At 33.6% G+C, this 20024-nt stretch overlaps 4 protein-coding genes across 4 annotated transcripts; 2 read left to right on the top strand and 2 right to left on the bottom strand.

Annotated features, from left to right (window-relative positions):
• Positions 1-200: 200 nt before the first annotated feature.
• LOC126854124 (E3 SUMO-protein ligase RanBP2) lies at positions 201-13142 on the bottom strand. Its single transcript, XM_050600519.1, has 13 exons — positions 12910-13142; positions 11851-12076; positions 11569-11745; positions 11171-11483; positions 10686-10990; positions 10519-10616; positions 10318-10438; positions 3517-10044; positions 3048-3293; positions 2276-2632; positions 1761-2083; positions 1206-1331; positions 201-1102 (listed from the first exon to the last, which is right to left on the bottom strand). Exons 1-13 carry the CDS (start codon positions 12979-12981, stop codon positions 1040-1042), a joined length of 8955 nt encoding a protein of 2984 aa, XP_050456476.1. The 5' UTR covers positions 12982-13142; the 3' UTR covers positions 201-1039.
• Positions 13143-13483: 341 nt separating this feature from the next.
• Positions 13484-14486, top strand: LOC126854074 (protein aveugle). Its single transcript, XM_050600476.1, has 3 exons — positions 13484-13796; positions 13897-14010; positions 14208-14486. Exons 1-3 carry the CDS (start codon positions 13758-13760, stop codon positions 14382-14384), a joined length of 330 nt encoding a protein of 109 aa, XP_050456433.1. The 5' UTR covers positions 13484-13757; the 3' UTR covers positions 14385-14486.
• Positions 14487-15348: 862 nt separating this feature from the next.
• Positions 15349-16487, top strand: LOC126854296 (40S ribosomal protein S26-like). The gene is made up of 3 exons (XM_050600880.1): positions 15349-15482; positions 15855-16163; positions 16407-16487. The coding sequence occupies exons 1-3, from the start codon at positions 15480-15482 to the stop codon at positions 16437-16439; spliced, it is 345 nt and encodes a 114-aa protein (XP_050456837.1). The 5' UTR covers positions 15349-15479; the 3' UTR covers positions 16440-16487.
• A 135-nt stretch (positions 16488-16622) lies between these two features.
• Positions 16623-18278, bottom strand: LOC126854295 (PEST proteolytic signal-containing nuclear protein-like). The gene is made up of 3 exons (XM_050600879.1): positions 18103-18278; positions 17295-17494; positions 16623-17162 (listed from the first exon to the last, which is right to left on the bottom strand). The coding sequence occupies exons 1-3, from the start codon at positions 18137-18139 to the stop codon at positions 16920-16922; spliced, it is 480 nt and encodes a 159-aa protein (XP_050456836.1). The 5' UTR covers positions 18140-18278; the 3' UTR covers positions 16623-16919.
• Between the last annotated feature and the right edge of the window lie 1746 nt (positions 18279-20024).

Here is a 20024-nt window from a genome sequence, read left to right as displayed (position 1 = left end):
ATATAATGATATATGATTAAATGGCAGCTCTTTTTTGCTACATTTATCTATTTTCTGTTATCTCTTAACAGCTTAATATATAAAATTTATATATATATATATATATATATATATATATATATATATATATATAAACTAATTGTGAAAATAATACACATTACTTACCTGATAAACAAATACAGAATTTTTAGAAGAAATACTTTAATCAAATATTTTACATTGTATATTATATATATTATATACTACATTATAGTAATGTTCATTTGACAATTTCTATTTCAGTCCAAAAAAGATTTTACATCTTATTACTAGATATAAGGTCTTAATATTTACAATAACCATTAATTTTAGTGATGCAATAATTTTGTAATCTAATCAAATATAAACATTGAGATTTTTGTGACTTAATGTGATCATTATAATCAATTAGTAAGAAATAATTCGTGTGCTATTATCTTACTATGAGCATTCAATATATATTTGTTGCCAATACAATTTTCAAACAGATTATTTAAAAATAGATTATTTAAAAACAGATTATTTAAAAATATATACTTTTAATATAATTACTGAGTTTTAATATAGGTCAATATAATTGTTTTCATTACGAAAGTGTTTGGTTTTGGCACATTTCATTAAAAAAAAAAAAAAAAACAAAAATGAAATGATGACTCATAAAGATTCTTATAGATTAATACAAAAAATAAACAAACGTGATGTTGAATCTTTTCTATTTTCTATATTATAAATAAGAATTTTTCTATAGCACACATAAATTTTTACAACGGGAGCTTGCACTTTTTCACATGCGTATACAGATAATTATTGTACTTGTCAAACTCATGTCTTGATTCTAAAAAGAAAAAAAAAGAGAAAGAAGAAGCTACATGTAAAACTCTAGCATGTGTATTTTCCCTTACTTATTGTTATAACTTAAAAGGAACGACAAGAAACAGTACGCTATATTTATACTATAATAGGAAGATAGTGTGAAGTATGTATAATAACAGTGTGTCAACTATCAACTATTTATATTAGCTTAAGATCCTAAATCTTCTTCTTGATACTCGACAACACCGACTTGCTTCGCGCTATCCACTCCCTGCGAAGTAGTATATCATTTTGTATTTTCTATACATTTTCAATCTTAACATATGCATCTTAACATAATGCATATGGAAATCTTTTTATTAAACTTTACTTACATCTTCGAAAAACGTATGTATCTCTTGCGCTGCTTGCGCCGACGAAAAGACTGCTTTTAGAACTCTTCTCACTGGAGGTTCTAAAGCGAAATCGATCCCGCTCCAAATGCATTCTTTACCTTCCACCTTTGTGATAACATAAGAATAATAAGTAAAAAGATATGATAATACACATTGATAATACAACAAAAAAATACATATAATTTTATTGATAATTTAATTTTATTGATAATTTATATTAAAACAATGCATTCAAATCTAGAAAAATACGAAATATAAAAATCTTCGGATATATAAAGTAAACCAAATAGAGCTCACATATTTTTTCGAAAAAGTTATTCATAAATCGCGTTTATTTTCAATTTTCAAAAATATTTTGAATCTCTCTTTTTCTATATTATCACTGGAGAAAAAAAATTCACTTAGAAATTACAGCTTAGAAATGTAATAACATTGTTCAAATCGATTGCTGCTGACTTTTTCATATAAAATAAGCAAAAGAAAAATCAATTTTGCAACATATTACTCGTTTGTAAATATTGTAAATATTATTACCTGCATCACCGAATCCATACTGATGATAGTGTTACTGGCATATTCCTCCGAATCGTCAAGTTTCAGTGCAATTCTTTCCGCGTAGATGTCGGAGTCGTAATGGATCGCCAGATTTCCCAAGCCTACGACATCCCACTCAGTTTCGTTCGGCCATCTCGCGAATACAGTGGCACGTTTCTCAATAATGGGAATCATTTCCTGATCATCTTCGTCGTCTTCCTCTTCATTTTCGTCATCTTCCTCTTCGTCGTCTTCCTCCTCATTCACATCATTATTTTGATTACGTTCTTCGCTGTCCTCCACACCGCTGGCACATCTCTCATCTATGCAGATATAAATCAACATTAAAAAAAGCTATTTATATAAATTTATACAAATATTTTTAAAACATATATATTAAATTTAAATAAAAAGTATATATACATCTCATTGAAAAGCAAACAATCATGTTAAAAGGAAATACTAAGAGACAATTAAAAGCATTTAACGTATAATAGAAAAATCATAGTTATTACCTTGAGTATTTTTCTTTTCCTGCAATTCTTGTTGAATCTTATCGATGTGCGCCTTAAATTGACGGGCCACATCGGGTGATTTAAATTTAACCGCTAATTGCTCGGCACAGGCTTCCTGTTCGATATAATTCATGCCGGCCCACATCCAAGCTTGATCCGATGTGGAGAGTGGACGGAACTCTACGTCGGGATTGAGAAGAAAGTTGCAAACGATCTTGTGAACTTGCTCGCGGCGTAGCAATAGCCGGTAGCTGCCGTGTCCCGCGTGATACAGAATCTTCATCTCACCGACACCGCGCTCCTTCCACTCCTTAGTAGCGTTATCGTATCTGTATAACTTAGCTCTATGAGCAAATACTGCAAACCAAAGAATTCAAATAATATATATCTCGGAATAAATAACGATATTCTAATCTTGTCGTTGTAAATAACACTCTTAAGCAAATATAGTTTTATTATTACCATATTATTATTAGTTAATTATATCAAGCCCTATAATTAACGTATTTATTTTTTAAATAATTTTTCATGTTAAATAAAAGAAAAAATAATCATTTATTTTATTTAACATAAAAAATTTAGTTTACTTAAAAAATAAATATATATAAAAATAAATAAATAAATATATATATGCTATATATAATATGGATTACAAATAACTTTGATTCGATGATAATATATTTAATAAATCATATGGCTTGATAATTATTTTATCAATATAAATTTTTTCAAATAATATATATAATATTATTTAAAAAATATGTTTAACAACCTTTTTCTTCATCTTCTTCGCCGGTTCGAACTTCAATGGCATCTGGTAAAGGTATAATGGGTTCAAACTGAGGATCGTGCTCCTGTTCGTTATCTGCTTCACCGTCATCCTCTTCATTATCCTCTTTTTGTACGGAATCTTCATGCGATTTATTCTGACCAGTTACCGAGCTGTTCAGCGATGATGATGCGACAGATTTCGAACCAAACACTGTTGATCCCGCACCGGCAAATGTAAAGTTGGGATCTAAAAGAAATACCAGTACAAAATTTTTATTATAACAAATTTGACGTTATACAATCGAATATATAAAGAGAATAGAAGTAATATTGATAACGTTTTTGATGAAATAGAAGCAAGAAGTTCTCATTAATAGATAATTTTAATTACTTTATTAATCTGAATATCGATCTATTTGAATAGTAATAGAATTAATAAATAGTCTTGTTTGCGTGATTTTGTAACGTACCAACTTTGAAGGCTTCCGGTTGCACTGCTACCGAAGCGAGTGCTGAGAACGATACGTTGTTCGTCGAGAAAAAATTGGGGCTGCCCTCATTCTTCTGGACATTGTCTGACGATTTTGTTCCGAAAACGTTCGATGTCGTCGTCGTGAGTGTTGCGCCAAAGATATTTGTCGTTGCCGATGTCGTACTGAAAATACTTGTCGTCGTTACCGGTGCTGTAGTGAAAATATTTGTCGTTATCGGTGCCGTACTGAAAATGTTTAACGTCGTCGTTGCCGGTGTGGTACTAAAAATATTTGTCGTAGAATTATCGAATGACGAAGTACCGAATGTTAGTTTGGAAAAGGGCGTAACGTTAGTGTTAAACACTGAGTTATTCGACTGATTAACTGTTGACGTGACGACAATAGTGTCGTTGACTTTGGAAGTTGGTTGCGCGACTGCCGAGCCAAACAAAAACGAAGAACTACTTCCCATGGTAGTAGTTACGGTCGGCAAAAATGTTTTCGAAGTGGAATTCGTCGTAGTGATGGCAGTGGAAGTTGTCTTCGTGATGTTGAAGGAGTTGCCATCGCCGTTCCCTCCGAACATAGACGTTTTCGGCGAAGTCGCGTTCGTGGTCTTGGAGGCGCCGCCAAAAATATTCTTGCCAGCATCAAAAGGAAAAGACGTTTTAAATATGGATGTGATTGATGTCGGTTGGCCAAATATCGATTGTACAGTTGTGTCAGCTGTACTAGAAGTAGTTTGCACGGTTTCAGCATTGGAAGGACTGCAGATCTTGATATTTTCAAGCGAGGTACTCGTCGTCGTTTCGTTGCTGCTGAACTGCGGGTTCATGCCAAACGAGAAAGTTGTAGTCTTCTTATCGTTGAACAGCTTCAAATCGCCGATACCAAAGCTCATCGTGGAACTATCGAAAATGTTCGATGTGGCCGAAGATGACACGAACGTCGTTGGAGTAAGCGTCGTGAAAGAGAATCCATTTTTCACAGACGTAGGCTGCGTTACGTTTTGAGCAGTATCGATATTTTTAGGCTCGTTCGACGTAGTCACATTCGAAGCGAGTTTCGATAAAGTTGCCGTTTTCTCTTCTGGTATGGACTTCCATTTCGTTGAGTCTTGTGCAGCGATATCCGGATATAATACTATGCTCGGTTTTCTACAGCCTATGCAACCGGGACAATCTTCCTTTTGTTTATAAGCGTAGAAATTCTCCGGTAATTGTAATTTTAAGGCAGCCGCCTTCTCTTCTGGAGTGACTTTCGTCTCGTAGATGATTTCAATTTCTTCTACCGGTGAGCCGTTCGTCCGTGTCGGTGTTTTTGTTGTTGCGGATTTGTCCACTTTCTCGTTACTGCTGCTAATAAAATTTTTTCTGGCGTCATCAACTGCTTTTTTGAAATCCGTTGCGATCTCAGATGTTTTAAAGCGGCAGGCAAATTGCATATACTCGATCTCGCCGTCGCTATAATCCCCCGTGGCCCACAACCATGTTTTTTCATCCTTCCGTGTGAATTCTAGCTCATCGGACAAATGATGATTCAAGCACAGCTTCAACACGTGCTCCCGTCGCATAATCAATCGTAGTTTATCAGTCTCCTTGTGGCGCAGCAACTTGATATCACCCAATCCACGTTCTTTCCACTCCTTCGTCGCGGTGTCAAATCTAAACAACTTCGCTCGATGACTGTAAAGCACTTCCTCATCCTCTTCGCCAGTCTTTACCTCGATCTTGTCCGGCAATGGTATAACCGGCGAGAAGTGAACGTCTTCACTTTCCACCACTTCATCCTCGCTGGTCTCGCCGCCGGCACCGCCAGGTGATTTAGCTGGTGACTTGGCTGCAAAATTAAAACCGAACGACTTGGTGGGAGAACCAAAAGTAAACGGTGAGTCTCCCGAGTTAGCGGTAGTTTTCACTGGGATACCAAACACGAAGTTGGAGCTTGTAGTCTCCTCGGATTTAGATAAAGTCGTTTTCACACCATCAGCACTTTTATCTTCTGTCTTCGGCATTCGGAAACTAAAACCAGTACTGGCAGTCTCCTTGGCTGTGTCTTTAGGAATGCCGAAAGAGAACGTAGTCATCGGTGGCGTTGCGATGGAAGAGGATAACTGGAAAAAGTTAGTTTGCTGTGGTTTGGGTGGTTGTGACGGATCCTTAGGTTTGTCACAGGCGACGCAGTAGATGTTTGTATTGGAATTGGTGACATAGCAGTCCGGACAAGACCAGGAACCGGCGGGTAATTTGAACAATTCCGACAATGGCGGTTTGTCAGAATCAATAGGCTTGTTATTAGTGACGACAGAGCTGCTCTGATGACTCGTCAAAAACGGCGACGGAGTCTCGCAAGCCTTGCATTTCACATCTGTAGCATTGTTTCTAGTATAACAACTGCTGCATTCCCAGGAACCGGTTGGTGGCTTAAATAATTCCGATAATGGCAGTTTGTCGGAATCGATAGGCTTGTTATTAGCGACAACGGAGTTGCTCTGATGACTCGCTGTCAAAAACGGTGATGAAGCCTCGCAAGCTATGCATTTCATATCTGTAGCGTTGTTTCTAGTATAACAACTACTGCATTCCCAGGAACCGGTTGGTGATTTGAATAGTTCCGACAATGGTGGGGGTTGAGATTTCGCTTGTGCATTTTGGCCCTTGTTATCGCTTGATGACGCCTTCTTCTCAAACTCTTTTGCGACTTCACTTGGGCTGCAACCTTTGGCTAGCTTTTGCTGGCAGCTCGATACAACATTATAGAATTTTGAGGCTAATTCCGAAGTTTTAAAAGTCGCGGCATGTAACGACCAAGTTTTACCGGGTTCCTTGGCATCTCCCGGAACGGTCCAATTGACAACTGTAGCGCCGCTCTTATACGTAAACGCCATGTCCAGAGGTATTCCGTGACCATAAAGGATGGAGCTTTTGTCGTCCATCAATAACAAACGAATCTTACCAGATTTTGTGTCCAATAATAGCATTATCAGTCCTGTACCTTTATTTTTCCACTTAGCATTGGTGTTGCTGCTGTGCTGACATTGAAGACTTGCCGTTCCATTAAATAATTTCCATTCGCTTTCAGATTGTGGTTGTGTTTCCTCCTTGAATGCCGATTTCATAGCACCGGGTGGCGGCAAACGAGGTCTCCTCAATCCCGTGGAATTTTGGGCGGGTGCTGGAGATGAGGTAAATATCGGTGATATGTTCGGCGTTGCACTTAAATCAGATGGCTGCGAAATCGTTACCGCAGTCGAAGAGAAAAGAAATTTTGCCGATTGCGTGGAGGTGCTCGTTGCGGTAGTCGTACTTTTCGCATCTTCAGATTTACTCTGCGATTTGAACGTAAATCCGCTGAACGGACTGACTTTCGAAGTTTCCTCGGTTTTCTTAGAACCATTCGCCTCGACATCTTTAACTTCTTGGATGATAGGTTTTGAACTGAAAGAAAATCCTCCTAGCGTCGTTGTGCCCGGTTTCGATTTATCCGATAAAACTGCTTCTGTTGTTGAACTTATCTTGGCTTGTTGCGTCGGCTGTGCTTTTTGAATCTTGGGCGCATCACTGGAAGGAGTGGAAATTTTATCAGCGGTCTTTTCCGAAGATGTTTCGATTAGACTTAGTCTTGCCTGATCAAAAGCCTCCTTGAACGCTACTGCTTCCTCAGCAGTCTTGAATCTGATGCAAAATTTCTCCAGTTTCACTTCCTCGTCAGCAAAGTCGTTAGCGACCCAAAACAAGGCCTTGTTATTGTTTGCCATTGGGGTCAATTCCATATCTGATCTTAGCATGTGATTTGCACAGATCTTTAGAGTTTGATCGCGACGCATCAGCAAGCGTATCTTACCCTCCATATTACGCAGCAGTTTCACATAACCGACACCGCGCTCTTTCCATTCTTTATCGACAAAACGAAACAGCTTAGCTCGGTTACAATACAGAGTATCCTCGTCTTCTTCACCGGTGGTAACTTTCACTTTCGCGGGCAAAGGTATGACTGGCACGAAATCTGGTATCGGATCGTGTTCCTGTTCACATATTTCCGTGGAAGTGTTTGGTGATTCAATCGGTTCATAGATAGGCTTAGCGATATTATCTGCTTTATCAAGTGTCTTAATATTAGTACCATTATTCTGAGCATTTAATAGAGTATTGCTGGGAGTTGTATGGGTGATCGTAATTGTAGATGGTGTACTGGGCGTTGTAAAATTGGCGTAGATTGGTGGTACGTTGATGTTAGTTGGTGTTACATAAATTGTAGTCGGCGGTAAATTGACAGTGGTCGGTATAGTGGCCTGCGAAGGCATAGCAATCTGGTAACAATGTGGTGCGTTCGATGACGATGATGATTTTGTCGTCATTGTTGTTGACGCTGTAGCTATTGTCGCTGTTGTTGCTGTTGTTACAGGCGTAGAGAAAGTGACAACCGCTCCTCCTCCCAATCGATATTGCGGTGGTATGGTGACACTCAAGGTCGGTTGAATAGACGGCACTGTGGTTGGTAATGTATCGGATGTCGTGATAACCACATTCACGGGTGGCGTCTTGTTTACTGGTGCGTCTTTGATGATCGTCGTAGTTGTCATCATAGTCTCAGGTTTTGTTCGCGGTGTCTCGATTTTCTGTTGCAGCGGTATCTGCAACGACGGATTCGCCGCTGCTGCCGGCATGAGATCGGGCAATTGCGAGGAAAGCGTCGATTGGAAAAGACCCTGCTGTAACGGATTATCTGGCACTTTTGATTGATTAGGATACAGTACTGGCATTGGATAAACAGTATGTGGATATAAAGATGATATAGCCGCTTGAGCATTTGGATCGGTAAATGGTATTCCACTCTGATAATAGCCTTGGAAGGCGGCGGCGGCCGCCGCGGGAGGATATACCAGTGACGAATAAGCATGCCGAGCATGCTGAGATGCGAATATATTACCAGAGATGGAAGATGCCGGTCCAGTTGGTTGATTTTGGTAACTCAAATCGGCGTACTCATCGTCGTCAAGAACATAGAAATCGTTGGGATCGACGGCAGGATTGACGTTCTGTTGCTGTTGTACACGCTGCTGCTGTTGCTTCTGATTCTCTTTACGCGATTCCACCACCTCCTTCGTCAGAGTATCCATTTTCTCATTCAACGTTTTTATCTGTATCGCCATGTTCTTCATCTGTTCCATCAGCTCCTGCATCTCGTTGTCCCGGGATTGCATGATTTGACGTATCTGGGCATCGAGACGCTCCGGACTTGGGCGCGCTTCCGTACGATTCTTCGATAGATTCAAATAATCCTGATATTGCAGTCTGCATGGCGTGCTGGCATGACGCGGCGTACGATGAGCATTCCTTTGAGGAGTGCTCAGCATGTTTGAATTATTACCAGTTAATGTATTCAGCAATGTCGGATTTGTGACTGCATGATCTACAGCGCTATGAGTGGGAGAATAACTCTCATCGGATATATTATCGATGTCATTTCTACTTAAATCACCTCTGCCAAGATCCGGATCTATCCTTTTTAATTCGTTCTCGATGTCAGTAATATGAGTACCCAGTTCGGCATTCAGTGGGTGCTTGGGATTCGTGCCGGGACTACGAAGGCGGTCCAATGTAAGGTAAAAGCAGTTTCTTGCCTTCGTCAACATTATGACGTGCTGCGATCGCATCTCTGATGTCAGACTTTCGCGAGGCGTGGAATTTACTATCTCATCTGCGAACATTTTATAGATTTGCGCTTGCTGGAACGACGCCTCTGGGCACTTCAGTGCCTGAAGAGCGTCAATTGCCTGCTCATACTGCTTATCGCGTACGAGCCGCTGCGCCAATAACAACTTGCCTTCTTCAAGGGCATTTGTTAACTCGAAGTTATTCATCTCCTTGCCCTGATAGTTAAATAGCTTTGACGATGACATACGTAAAGTTTGATTATTCTGCAGTCTCTCCAACAGCGGTATAGCGGCGGTCCAGTACAACTCGGAACGTGCCTCCCATCTCGGAATGTAGGCGTTCTCTGCATCTTTCTCTTTCGTTATCTTCGCGCGATAATGGAACATGCGCGCTAGATGCACCAACAATACTGGATGCATACCATGATTGCCGATGCAGCGAACGATTTCCAAACCTTGCTGCAACTCCTGCCGCAGTTCGCCGATATCGCTGTCTACTTCTTGTCGCTTAGAGCACATTTTATATGCCGCGGACCACCATTTTTCTTGATTGACGGTAGATAACGTCGCGGTTAAATCGACCGGCAGTGTCGGCAATTTTTCGGGATTGATGAAGCTACCGAGTTGTTGTTCCTCCAGAATGGCAGACGAGCAGAGTATCGCTGCGTTGAGAAATGCGTCAATATCGAGGAGACATAGTGTGTCTGGCGCTGCTTGGTTTGTATTGAATACCGAAAATTGCAACTCTGTTATATTCGCGAATACACGCGAATATTGATCTGGATATGGAGCGTCTTTATGCTGAGGTCGATTCTCCATTCCGAACCAGATTTGATGATGCAAAGAAGCAGGCCACACTTCTTGTGCAACTGCAAATAATCATACTTATTGAGTGTCATTTTAAGATTGTTATCGTTTAATGATTTAAATTATTGCAATTATAATAAAGTAGCCTTTAAAATTATAACTCTCTTTAGATACAATTCTTTATTATTAATAAAAATTTTAAAACAAGTATAATATAATGTTTATGTGTATGCATCATTATTCTCATATATATGTTGTGTGTAAAATAATAAATATATTACAGAACAAATTTAATTATTAAAATTCTTGCATATTTAAAAGATTATTATACATACTTTGACTGTAATGTCTTAGTTGACTTGCAGTGCAAAAACGTAGAGGTGGATCAGAAGCTGAATAATTGCAAAAACATGAACTCTGCATATGATCAAGATGTATTCTGGTTACAAAAATTCTCTAAAACAATGCAAATGTATATTTAAGATAGTAATATATCTAAAATTTGAAAATTTGCATAAAATTAATTAGATTTATACCTGATAGATACGTTCTCTCCAGAGTCCTGTGCAAAATTTATCAATTTTATCCAATAGTTTTTTTGTATCATCCCTGGCATAGTTTTGAAGAATGTAACCTAAAAAAAGGGGTACTATGAATAAAAATATTTAAAGTTTATAAAATTTGTGAGATGTCTCTTGCATACCAGCTTGACAGCATCGATACGCAGCCTCTTTAATCCATACATTTAATAGATTTTTAGATGCATCATCTTTTAGATGTATGCCTGTACGAGCTTCCAATGGAGTCATATGTAAAGCGACTAATAATAAAGGCGCGCATAGTCTTCCCGCTTCGCTCCAGCTACCTTGTTCGCGTTTTGTTTTGCGCAGTAATAAACATGCCAAATGGAAGTGCAACTGACCCCACATGTGTGTAAGCAAGTGTTCCATAAAGGGATGCTGCTTAGAAAAGTTTTTTAACTCCATCTCATATAAGTTTTGGTCAAAACTAAAACATAATTTCGTTTTATGCATAAACAAATATATAAAAAGAGTACACATTATTTATATAATTTGCATAATTTGCTAAAAGTTATATTATCTATAAGCTTCAATTTCATTATTATTCTACAGCTTCTAAAGTTGCATCATGAAAAGTTTAATTTAAATAAGTATTCAATGTACATACTTGAATACTGCTTGTGTTGCTTCTGAAATGCTTTTCTTTATTTCATTGCCTTGTTCCTTAAGACACAATGCTGCATATCTATCCGATACAGATATATAGAAAAACCAGAAGGACCAATCAGAAGATTTAGTGTCTTTACACTTTGTTAATAACTCATATAGTATTTGATACCACATAATGCTGTTTCTATGACGAACATCAGCCTCCACACTAGCAGCATATTCATAAGCTTTAATGTATTTGCGCTCTGATATATAATGATTTAATAATTTGAAGGGAAGTTGAACATCATTTGGTCTAGCAGTCATTTCAGCTGAAAAATTATTTACATATATATTAATTCTTGATATTCTCTTTATAATCACTCTTTATTATTCAAGTAAATGATATTTACTTACATTTGATAAGTTTCTCATAATCTTCATTGTTATTGTTTGGTCTTTTTATAGTCAACAACTTCTCTTTTAATTGAAAAACTACTGGGTGATGTGGAAATTGTCTATCAGCTCTATCTATCCAATATTCTACTTTATTGATATCCATTCCTAAATCCATGTCAGCCAATAATTCACATACTACAGAATTAAAAAAAAAAAAACATTATATAATAAACTCATCATATACTATTGCAAAAATATTTAGAATATAAGAGACTATACATACAGATGTTAATTTTTTACCTTTTAAGACAAGATCATCTTGTCTACCTTCAAGTTCAAGAGAAATTTTGTACTCATTGAAAGCTGCTTCCTTTTGACCAAGAGCTTCATATGTCTGGCCCAACAACTTATGTGCGCTAGCTGAACCATCTCGTACTGCTAAATAATTCGATACATATCTTTTTGCGGATTCATAATCACCTACTTGATAATACAATTTGGCAACATTGTAACAACGAAGATCTTTCTGTAAAGAAAATTAGAGATTAGATTTTAATTCAAATTTGAAAATAAATTAAAAGTTCAAGGATAATTAAAACATTATTTATTAATTTTATAATAGATTATTTTATAATCGATATATATATATATATATATATATATATATATATATATATATATATATGTATATATAAAGATATCTTATTTTCTTTCTCTCTTACATATATTTTTTCCATAATTTTATCTTAATAAAAATTAGTATTAAATAAATTAATAAAATAATAAAAACTTTAAATAAAAAATAAATTCATTTACTAATTAATTTCCTGAAAGAAGATAAAAATCTTGCATGAAAAAATTCAGGATTTCGAAATTAATATATTTTCATCGTGAATCTGAATCCAGTTTAAAAGATCATCATAATCGCGCACATATCGACTAACGACATATCTTGATCATAAGATGTCTAATGTGTATTAAACAAATATAAATACGATACTTGTCATTTCAATCATAAAAAATTCGAGATTCATGACTTTATTCCGAATAAATCTACTATAAAATATAACGAAAGGACGATTGTTATCGTGACGATAGTTTCCCGCGAAAATTCGCCATCATCGGTTTGCGTGTCTAGTCTCGTCGGGTTTTGATGAGATTCAAGGTCTCCGGTGTGTCATACCTGTCGAAACGATAATCGCGTGAAGTAGGATACCGAATATGCATTTATTCGTGATCGACATCGTCGTTGTTGCCGAGTAAAAATGATGTGGAACACTCGTTCGGCCGTTAACCGCTCGAAGAGAGAAAGAGGAAAAAAAAAAACACAATATTTTCGCACCGACGAAGTAACCTCACCTCGTTCTCGTTCCGTAGTTTGCTGAAGACATTTTGAACATGACGATCGACATCCTTCTTCGAGCGAAACATGCTGTCAGCTGGATGGGTATCGGCCTGTCCGTGCCTTCACTCTTTCGTCACACTATTAATGATAAGCACTAATCTCGTTCGTTCGGCGAATTGTACATTCCAACCACAGCGGTCATCACGCGAATTTGCAACGCACGTCTCTTTCAAACGGCTTCGTTGTATTCAATGCCGCCAATCGTGATGATCAATGATGCGAATAAACCCTAGGAATTTCGAGAGAAAAATGAATCTGTTCTTTTATAGATAAATTGGATTAGCTAAATAGAATTAATGAGGAAAAAAATTATTTGAAATAGAGGAAATTATCGCTCTCGATAAAGTTTAAATAATTAAAATGAAATTGTATTGTAATTTAATATTTCTTTGTTTTTGAACATTTTGCATACACTCTTCAATTATTCTTCTCTTATCAGGTTTTAATGGCATATTTGTAAAAATGTAACGTCAACGGACATATCTCAACCAAGTACAATAAGTTCAGCTATAAAGAATTGACATCAGTTGCAATCAGAAAGACGCTAGAAATTCTTCTAAGCGTTTGATTGACCAATAAAGATAAAGAGAGCAAAGATTTCTTTATTCTGATTGGTTAATGCAATACTTTGAAACATTTCTAGCGTCTTCTTGATCGCAGCGCTAAAAGAAGGATCTGTAATTTATTGAATTGATTATGTGTTTATATCGTATATGTTTTGCTATAAATGCTATAATATAGGTACTGTTTGTTGTTATTTTTTATCGTAATCTATTTTCTATTATCGAAGATTAGAAATACGATGGTAGAAGAGGTCATTAATCCTAGCAATAAACCGAAAGTAAGAATATCTATACTGACAATGAGATACCTAGCTGTTGTTAAACCTTTCGCATATGTAAGATAGAAAATTTTCTTCAATACAAATTATCATATTACAGAACAAAACAGCTCGACCTCGTCCGGTATACTTGTGGAATGTACTAGATGTGCAAAAGTGGTTGAGGCGACATTGCAGTGATTATTATCAGCTGTACCATGAAAAGTTTTTACATGTGAGCATTTCTTTTTGTGAAATCTTTGCTCTTTCGATCTGTTTTTCCAAATTTTACGTTATTTTTTCCTTTAATAAATGCATTTGTTTTTATAAGATATTAAGATCGAGACAAGATTGCTAATTTTGCAATAATTTCTTATTAAAAGACAATACATTTAATGGAGAATAAAAACAATTTCTATCTCTCTTTTTAAGCATGATATTACAGGAAGGGTATTGTTAAGAATAAACGAAAATATTTTGCTTCGGCTCGGTGTTGACAATGAGCAGCACAGGATGGATATATGGAGAGAAATTATGAAACTGCATCTCAAAACAGACATGCTAGAAATTAGAGATATAGAGCGACGCAATAATATAAACTTTGATTAAACTTATATAAGGTGTTTATATATTTTACAGTTATATTTTTATATGTAATATGCAATATATATTTGATATGATTTACAAAAATAAAAAAGATTGCATCTCTAATATGTATTTATTTTTTAATATAATACAATTTGTCTTATGAACACAGAGAATTTGTGGACCTTGATTAAAGATTGATCATAGAGAAAATAAAATCTTTTAATAAAATTGAAGATGTAAAAATATACACATGTAAAATATGTTGTTGTGTGGAAAAAAAATCAATACTATGTTTCAATTTTTGAGGAAAACAATTACTCTATTTTAGAAGAAATAAACAAATGTTTACCAATTATTGTAAGTTGAATAAGCTGTATAACATTTTATGTATTTGAAAATATGTTTATAGTAATGTTTAAACTAATATTACTTGATTCATATTTCTAGATTTTTCCAACAGTTAATTTGCCTTCCAATATATTATTTTAGAAATTATTTATTGATAAAGTAAGTTCTGTTCTGTTAATTTGATTTTAATCAGTACAAATTCTATAAGTAAAAAGTATTATACATAATATATATTTTAATTTTATAATTTTATATATATATATATATATATATATATATATATGAATATTAATAAAAAAAATTGTCTTCGTTTTTTGAGATTAGATAGTCGATAAAAAATATCTAGTTATCCCATGTTTGTAGACATATAAAAATAAATGTCATAAATTTCGTGTCAAATTCAACCGGAAATGCAATAGTTCGATTCCATTAAATTTCATAAAATTAATAGCGTCTTTTTCGAATGGACAGGTTAATCCAACTCGGATACATTAATCACTATATTTTACTATGAATTCAAGCTTTTTATTGGCAGAGACAATGCAATGACGTCATTAATCACTCTCAGAGCGATTGAACCTACTATATTTGAAAACGTCATAAGAGAGTTGCGCTTCTATATTACTTTATGATTATAGTAGGTTTCCGGTTTTGAACCTCTCTTTCTATGTAGTTCTCGATACGCAACGTGGTGTTTTTACCATTAGTGGACAGAAATTGACGGAAAATTGAAAAGAAAAAAAGCAGGAAGAAAATTTGCTCTACAAAATGGTAATTTATGTTGATTATCGTTGTTAATTTTTTTAAATTGGTACCTCGGGTATTTCGTATTTTCGAAATATCTTCGAGTGTGGAATAGAATCAAATGCAGAACGTATTTTGGAAATGTATAAATTTTACGAGAAATTAATATTCTTTTGTGTTAAAACTGTGTTTAATGTAAAGCAACCACGTGGCTGCTGCTAATTATTGCAGTAATATTTTGCAATCTATATAGCATACTTTGAGTATTCCAATTATAGTTAATTTTTATTACATACAAATTAATTATATATTTGTAATTTATTGCAAAATTAATACATCTTAATACATTTTACAAGTGCATTAGTACATATTTGATTTAATTTTGTATGTTTTTTACAGACTTGCAAACGTAGGAATGGTGGACGTGCCAAGCATGGCCGTGGTCATGTCAATCCAGTTCGCTGTACCAACTGTGCTCGTTGCGTCCCTAAGGACAAAGCAATTAAAAAATTTGTAATCAGAAATATCGTCGAAGCTGCTGCTGTTAGAGATATAACAGAGGCCAGCTTTTACCAGTCCTATCAGTTGCCGAAGTTATATGCCAAGCTTCACTATTGTGTCTCTTGTGCCATTCACTCTAAAGTAGTACGCAACAGGTCAAAGGCTGATCGTCGTATCAGAACACCTCCCGTTCGCAATTTTCCTAGGGTAATTATAAATATAAATAATTATTAATATAATTTGAATAAAATAAATTTGTATGTTATTAATAATTTGGAATAAGAAATAAGAATATCAATGATTGAAATATAATTTTTGCTTTATAAATTTTTGTATTTTAATTTAAGAGTATATAATAAAAGAAAATTAAAGTTTGAGATTAATTGTTATATACATATACAATTATTAAATCCACAATTTATTACATATATGCAATATTTTTGTTTCCAGGATTTGCGTCAAGGCCAACAGAACAGGAAATAATTTTATTATGTAAAATTGAAACTGCAATAAAAATTCATAAAACTATAATATTTAAGACTTTATTTCATTTAATAATTACAGAGCATTATTGCTTTTATTATTTTAAGAAAGAGATAAATTACATGTATTATTTTATCAAGAATTAATGTAATATCATGTAATCCATTATATGAAAAAAAAAACAAGTCAGATTTTTCAGAATATATAAATTTTAAGATTGTGTAAATATAAATATAGATTTATTATACATAATGTGCATAGAGATAATAGTTTATAGACTATCTAATATCCCCTAGATCTTGAAGTAAAATTTTAAATTTGAATTCTATTAATGAATTAATTACATTTCATAAAAATACATGTATTTAATTTTAGCATGAATAAATTTTTAGTATTTATGTGAAATTAATGTACAAGTAATAATTCACGAATATACCTATATATGTATATATATTTAGATATAAATGGCAATGAAAAAAATCATTTGTTTGCTTCTTCCATTGCCTTCTTCAGCGTTTTTTCAAATATTTTTTTCGAATCGCAGAATCCTTGCTTTGTTTTGCCGAATGAATTTGGCCCAGCTGATGTAGGTGTTTCACGACCGATATTTCGCATCCTCATCCTTGCTTCCGCCGGCATCTCCTCTGGTTCATCATCTTCATCCGTATTAAACACAGAGGCCACTGTTGGTTTTTGTACTGTTGTTGCTTTTGGAGCTGGTTTCTGATTTAAAAAAAAGAAAACTTTGCAAAACAAAAAACGAGATAAATTTTTAAGAAAAAAAAGATTTTGCAAAAAACGAAATATATGGATATAGAGTTATAGAGTGTTGATCTGCGAAAATAGTTCACTTACAGAAGCAGAACCTAATTTAATTTGAATTCCTTTCTTCTGTTCATTGCCAGTCTTCTTTCCGAAGCCAAATGTTAACTTTTGTTTCTTAGTGTCGGATTGATTGCAGTCATCTGAATCACAATGCTCCTCGGATCTAATCGGCGAACGGTCCCTATCCCTGTCATCCCCTCTTCTGTCCTCGGCTCTGTAGACACTTGACCCTGATAACGTCAAACACTGGCAAAGTTCAGATCAAGTTAAACAAAGTTGATTTTTTAACCGGAAATCTTTAAGCGAGTTATGCTTAGTACAATATTCATCTCCTATAAAAATTCAATTAGAAATTAGTTTTATAATCATAGTCATTTAATTTTCTGCAAAATAATTATGTTATTCGCAGGAGATTTTAAAATCAGAAAATAGAAAATATTCTGTAAAATATAATGTATTTAATATATTTAATACAATATATGTAATACAATATATTTTTTAATATAGATATGCATAAAAAACTAGAAATTAAACATTTCATTTTATTGTTTAAAGAAAAGCAATAATGATCGTATTTTTGATATAAAATACACTCCTAATGAAATGTTAACTAAAGTAGACAAGATAAATAAGATAATATATTCAATAATTAAAATGTGCCTATCTTTCTTGAGAGTATCAAATTAAAATTAATTTTCGAACGAAATTAAATTTCTACAATTAATATTTCATACAAGATTGTATATTAATTGTCCTAAATATCCTCGTCAAGATATTCGCGATATAACAAATGTTATTTAGATTGAATATAACGTGTAATAGATAAAATGAACAAAACCTTTTCTATAATCGTCCCCGGGATTCCTCCTGGACATCTTGTTGACAGTTAATATCTTGTGGACCTGTAGACGTAGCTTGAAATAGGTTTATCCTGAGTAGTTTATCCGGAGTCCGGAGTATCGAAATAACCTTCAAAAATCGTTACTTAAGTTATCCTTCCGATTATCTCGGCTGTCATTGCTACCAACCTACGAGATTTGTGAATAACCAGATGCCATAGACATTAGACATCATATAGATAGATTCAGCATAACAAGTATTTTTTTGCCAATCCAAATAAGTCAGTATCGCACATGAGATATCAGCCTTTAAGTATGAAGGATATAACGTTGTTTTTTTCTTGTGAAATAATCTCCGAAATGATTTAATGTTATACAACAAAATTATTTATTCCTGTATATATTGCTTGTGATAAATTCATACGAATAATTACTAATTTCTAACAAGTAAGTTTAATTGATTACATATTAATGTTAATATCAACTTCTTGATATTAACATTAATATTCTTTATTTTTCATTGCTTGTTATAAATAAATGTACATATAAATCACTATAAGTAATTAAATTCTCAATGTTTAGAGTTTTTAATTAATATTACAAAGAATTTGCAGTACGTTTAAAATTTTGAATTATTGAAATTAGGTTAGTAAATATTTTCTAATTGAGCTTTTTTCTTTTTTATAAAGATCTTCTTTACATATAGTTATATTATTTTTGCTTATCTAAGATATGAGAAATAATTAAAAGATCCATATAATTGCATTAATACATATTAATTTTCTTTTACAGCAAAAATGAATGTTGGTTTAATTCTTAGATCAGTGCATCAAACAATTAATTCTATTGTTCCAAAAATTTTAACAACTGGAATTGTTCAAAATGTATTAGTTCATAGAATCCATTACATATGCGACAGGCAGAAATATTCATTGAACAGTGATTTCAGTCCTGATACATCCTCTTTTCTGCAACCAGTGTTACCTATATATAACTCAGTCTGTGGCTTAAAAACAAAAGGTCGCTTACAACTTCGTTGCAAGGACTGTTATTTTGTATGCAGACAAGAAAGATGGTATGTAATGTGTAAAACACATCCAAGGCATAAACAAGTAAAGATGAAAAAAAGAGATTACAAAACATGGATTCTAACATCAGTTTCGCAAAAACCAATTCGAGGATGGTAGTGATAGATGTATAGATTGTAAATCTTGAAATATAAAATATCAATATACAGAATAAATAAAATATTAATATTTCCAATATACAGCACATGAATTGTTAATGTATTTGTTAACCCAAAATTATAATATTGTCCATAATTTTAATTTTCTATACTCATGTATAAAAAATTTATAATTTTTTATTTTATTACAATTTTTAATAATAATATAAATAATATAAATTTTTTAAGATACGTTTTATTAATAAAATTATTTTATTATTATTTAATGCTAGAAGAATTATGATAGAACAAATTTTATATGACATTTGTATTAAGCTGAGGAATTTGTACAATAGATGTATTTCCAGTATATTTGAATGCAGAAAGATTATCCTAATTTTACTTTTTAAAAGTGTAGCACACAATACATATAATAAGCATTGACAGTCTTATGAGTTACATGTGATATAATAAATTTATATCATGCTATTCTTTTAGGAAATAATGTGGACGTAGAAATAATTACTCAATATAGATGATATTATTAGATAAATTATGGAAAATATATATATAAAAAATATAAAACAATATTAATAAAAATAATACAATCAGAAATATAATCATAACATAAAACATGGAAAGAAAGTGCATTAAATCATGGACATTGTTCTATAATTATTGATTTTTTCAAAAATGTTATTATATAATCAGTAGTTATAGTTACATAAATTATTATTATAGTTAAATAAATTTTAT

The sequence above is a fragment of the Cataglyphis hispanica genome, chromosome 13, assembly GCF_021464435.1.
Source record: "Cataglyphis hispanica isolate Lineage 1 chromosome 13, ULB_Chis1_1.0, whole genome shotgun sequence".
NCBI classification, from domain to species: Eukaryota; Metazoa; Arthropoda; class Insecta; order Hymenoptera; family Formicidae; genus Cataglyphis; species Cataglyphis hispanica.
Note: the sequence above shows the minus strand (reverse complement) of the source record. Positions and strands in the feature narration are given on the sequence as shown.